The sequence below is a fragment of the Monodelphis domestica genome, chromosome 4 (assembly GCF_027887165.1).
Source record: "Monodelphis domestica isolate mMonDom1 chromosome 4, mMonDom1.pri, whole genome shotgun sequence".
In the NCBI taxonomy this organism is placed as follows: Eukaryota; Metazoa; Chordata; class Mammalia; order Didelphimorphia; family Didelphidae; genus Monodelphis; species Monodelphis domestica.
Window position 1 is genome coordinate 223,399,673 of NC_077230.1, and position 5,066 is coordinate 223,404,738.

Here is a 5,066-nt window from a genome sequence, read left to right on the forward strand (position 1 = left end):
GTATACATACTTATACATTTTCTGGCTCAAATCTGAATTTCAGTGGGCATCATTTTAGACATAAATCAGTATGAATATTAAGGAAGTCTTACCCTTATATCAATAGAAAACCATCCCTTCAATCCCTCAAAGTGATTCATATTGGTCCTGTTGTCTGGCTAGAGACAATTCAAAAAAGACAACATGTCTAAATTTTAGGTAATGATGATAGAAAGTAATGAAATCTGATGTTGCTGTAAATGCAAGCTCAACTTAATTATTAACTTTCTCCTCTGTACACCAACATTTAATACAACAGTGAATATCACCTCACCAAAGTGATTAATTTCTGCAATAATTCATATTTTAACACATCCATGAATCCTCATCCTGTGTAACTGTTGTCCATGTCCAACCATTATCTTGCCACTAGGGATCCATTCAAAATGCTGGGTTTTTCCTTGAGTTTTTCTGGTCTTAAGCATTTCTAGGATAGCACATGAGCTATCGATTTCCTTTGCTCTCTCCACATGGCCCAAAATCTTTTTTGGCTAATCATACTTCTTTTCCATTCCTGCAGGCAATCACTCCAACCCTCAAAGGACAATGGCTTCAGAGAATAACTTTACAGTGACTGAATTCATCATTATGGGATTAAGTGACCGACAAGAGCTCCAACTCCCTCTCTTCATCTTGTTCTTAGGAATCTACATTGTCTCCATGGTGGGGAATTTAGTCCTTATTCTAGTCATCAGAATAAGCTCCCAGCTTCACACCCCTATGTATTATTTTCTCAGTAACTTGTCCTTCATAGATCTCTGTTACTCCTCTGTCATTACCCCTAAAATGTTGGTGAATTTTTTATCAAAGAAGAACATTATCTCCTATTCAGGGTGTTTGACCCAGTTCTTTTTCTTCTGTTCTTTTGCTGTTTCTGAGTGCTACATGTTGACAGCTATGGCCTATGATCGTTATGTTGCTATATGTAGCCCCCTGCACTATACTGTCACCATGTCACAGAAAATTTGTTCCCTGCTAGTGTCAGGGGTATATACAATGGGCACTTTTTCAGGGCTGGTTCAAACAGTCTATTTGGCTAAATTGTTCTTCTGTCAAGGCAATGTCATCAGTAATTACTTCTGTGACATCCTTCCCCTCCTAAAGCTCTCCTGCTCTAGCACATACATCAATGAACTTCTGATGATGTTTCTTGTTGGATTCAATTCATTGGTGACCACCCTACCAATTTTTATCTCTTATGCTTTTATATTCTCCAGTATCCTCAGTATCCACACTGCAAAGGGAAGATCCAAAGCCTTCAGTACCTGTGGCTCCCACCTTACAGGTGTAATCATATTTTATGGGTCCATTATTTTCATGTATTATAAGCCAGTGTCTAGTTACAATGTAATCCAGGAAAAGGTGGCATCAGTGATTTATACTATGGTTATCCCAATGCTGAATCCCCTGATCTACAGTCTGAGGAACAAGGATGTGAAAGACTCATTGAGGAAAGTCATGAAAAGCAGGGCATTGCCCTGATCCATGTAGTAACCAGAAAAATTAAAAATCATTGTGATTTTCTTTTTTTCTTTCAAATTCTCCCCCGGAAAAGAGCATAGCCCATGTATAATTGTTGCACAAAGAAAACTATGACTTTTATGCCCTGTTTCTTCTTCTGTGGTCTCTTTATTCTATTTTTAATGCCCCTGTAGCCTAGCTTTCCAGGAGTCATGTGTGATTAAGATGCTTACATACCGTGTCAAAATATCTTGAGAAAATATCCCACTAATATCAGTCTTTGAATTTATCACTCCTATCCCAAGCTAAACGTGCAGATGCTCTTTCACAGGGTTCTTTTAAAAGCCCTGTCTCATATACCTTAACACAGTTGGAATGGAAGCCAATAAACTACTGCATTATAAGTTAGTGTTGTTTAACAATAATTTGCTTTATTCTGTCTATAAGGGATGAATTAATATTAATACACACATGTTTTCAGAATTTTATTGGCAGAATTTCAAAAAAGGATATACTTACTTTTTTTTAGAAACCATATGACATATTCTCTAGTTTCCTAAGTATCATTAACAGTACTGATTATCTGAGGTTTTTACTGTAGTTTACAATAGGAGGAAACATCATGCAATTCTATGACTATGTGATTCTGGAGGATTGGGGGGAAAAAAAGAGTAGTAAAACTTTTCTCCAAAACTCCCTATAAAATTTGTGGAAAACCTTCTCTTTTCTACCTACAAGGATACAAATCTACTTCATTTAAAGCAGACCAAGGGATTTTAATCAGGAATACAGAGCAAAACATCTGATTTTATCATAACTGCTACTTCTGGCTACCTTCAAACAATAAGAACTCTGCCAAGTAATAAAATTGTAAGAAAAAGAATTAAATAACAGAAGTTACCTTAGAGGAACAAAAATAAATAGATACATATCATACATAAATATGGTTACAAAGCCAGAGTCGAAAATGCATTCAGAATTCAACTTTCCTAACTCATACTATTGAGAAGGCAGACAAATGTAGAATGGGGAGGTAACCAATAGTGTAAATCCACTTACAGAGAAAGGGCCTTTCAATCACCATCCATTCTCACTTTTCTGCCAAAAGGGCATAAATATATCACACAATAAAAGTAGTTATGGGGTCAGAGAGCACAAACAAAAGACAGACCCAAATATAGAATTAATAATAAAATCCTAAATAAGGAGTAGGTCAAAGAAAAATTATTTGGGAAAAATGATAATGATTAAAAAATATCAAAGTTTCTGGCAATTCAAGCAATTCTTAGAAGAAAAATCACATCCCTACAAACATATACTTGATGATATTTTTAAAAGAGAATTAATGATGTGAATATGCATTTTAAAATCAGAAAGTCAACAAACAAACCTAAAATAGAAACAGCAAAGATATTAGAAATTAGAAAATAGAGAAATGAAAAATGAAAATCCATAAAACATTAAAGAAAACAAAATGCGGATTTTTAAAAAAGACTAATAAAACTGATAAACCTTTAGCTAATCTCATTAAAAAGAAAATCGAATCAATTGGATGGCAAATGAGGAATGTGAAATCCCAACAAAATCAGAGTAAATCAAAAGAATAATCAAAATAATTATGCACAATTATAGGCTAACAAAATTGAGAATACAAAAGAAATAGAGGAAAACAAAAGATTTAAACTATTAGAAGAGCAGACAGAAATCTTAGATAAGCCAATCTCATAAAAGGAAATAGATCAAACAATAAATTAATTGTCAAAGAAAAATATATCCTGACCCTATACAATTCATGTATGAATTCAGTCAAACTTGTGAGATCTTTATTAATGCATGAGATTTAATATCTACATTGAGATTTCCAGGGGAATAAGAAAGGGAGCAAATAAAATGTAGTTTGGAACAAAGGAAATATCTGGGTCACAATCTCTTGAGAGAGAAAGAAAAACCAAGTCATAGAAACTAGAGAGAATAGTATTTATCAGCTATTCAGCCCTCAAAAGGATGCCACTAAACATCTTTGATGAGATGATCTCCAAGTTACAAAGGAACAGAAAAGAATCAATGAAACTTAAAGAGGCATTCTCTTGACAGTCTATTAGCATGCTCTTATTAGGCACCTATTCTGCACCAGCAACTTTCCCAGGCACTGTGATAAAAAGAAAAATATGAAACAATCCACAGTTTCAAGGGTCAGTATTCCACATAAGAAACAATTATACATAATGAATAAATTCAAAATGTGTAGCAATTAACCAATCAACAATCATTTCTTAAGTATGTACTATATGAGAGGCACTATATGGCTGGTGCTGGGGATACAAGAACAAAGAATAGTACAAGGTCTACTCATAATGAGCTTACAATGTAATAGGGTAGAGAAGAATATATACAAACTTGTACATATAACCTATATAATCTTAGAGGATTCTTAATTTATTTTTCTTCTAAGTCTTTTCCTGACCTCTGGACTTCAAGACCATGTTCCTTCCACTATATCAATCTGGAACTGCTCTCAGAATCTGGGGTTTCCAACCACTTTTACAGCCATCCCAATATGGAATACACTCCTGTTAGACATGCTCCCTTCTCCCTTTGGTGAGAACCTCTTAGTGTCTCTGTTTTGGGGTAGGGCCCAGCCTCAGCATCATTATCCCTATTAGGCCTGTATCTGACTTCTGGACTGTAAACTTGTGTACACACAAGGTACTTTCATCACTTTCCCCTTTCTTTTTATCTCTTTCCTTTTTATATATTATATTATATGATAGTGTTATGTTTTATTATATGTTATGTTATAAATTATAATTTATTTTATTTTATTATTTTATCTCTTCCCCTGTTAGAATGTAAGCTTTGTGAAGGTCAGAATTATTTTTCTTTTTTCTTTTATGTATATTCTTGGTGCTTAGTAGAGTGTCTGGGATAGGTAAGACTTATTTTCTTCCTTCTAACTCCCATTCTTTTTGTTGATTCTTAAGTCACAGAGTTATGTTTACTTTCCCCTTCAGACTTCTAAGGCTGTCTCTGAGGAATCAAGAAGAATATCAAATACCATTGGCTCAAGCCCCCTACCAGTGTTCTTCCTCTCCCCAGCCCAAGATTATTAGCTGAGAATCATCTTAGTGAGCCATCCTTAATTTAGAAAGCTGTTCATAATAAGGTGGTACAGTAAGGAAAGTTGGTATAAAATGCTCCACCTCACCCCCAATGTTTGTAACCATTCTTCTCCAAATATATACAGAGTCCAGAGGGAAGTTGGTCAAGCTTAGAAAAGTGGCAAAAATATAACTCGAGTCCCTGACTGATGGAAATTCCTTTTTCCCCATGAAATGCCCAATAAATTCCAATAAATCATAATGGATCAGTGTTTCTCCTTGGCCCATACTGCAGACAGAGTTAATATATATATGATCTACCATCTGGAATGGAGAGTGGAGGAGTATGCAATGCTAAGACATTGATAGGAAGATAGGAAGTCCAGCTGCTCCTTTCTCTAGGCAATTTTTCCTTATATATTTACAGAACACTCTCTCTTCTGGATTATCACTCACTGAAATTCCTCA

The 5,066-nt window shown here is 34.8% G+C and overlaps 1 protein-coding gene across 1 annotated transcript; it reads left to right on the forward strand.

The window, feature by feature from the left end:
* The first annotated feature begins 585 nt into the window (after positions 1–585).
* Positions 586–1,521, forward strand: LOC100618883 (olfactory receptor 8D1-like). The gene has a single exon (XM_007494933.1). The coding sequence runs from the start codon at positions 586–588 to the stop codon at positions 1,519–1,521; it is 936 nt and encodes a 311-aa protein (XP_007494995.1).
* Positions 1,522–5,066: the final 3,545 nt, after the last annotated feature.

Coding starts and splice junctions, on each gene's coding strand:
- LOC100618883 (XM_007494933.1), top strand. CDS start 586: ATGGCTTCAGAGAATAACTTTACAGTGACTGAATTCATCATTATGGGA.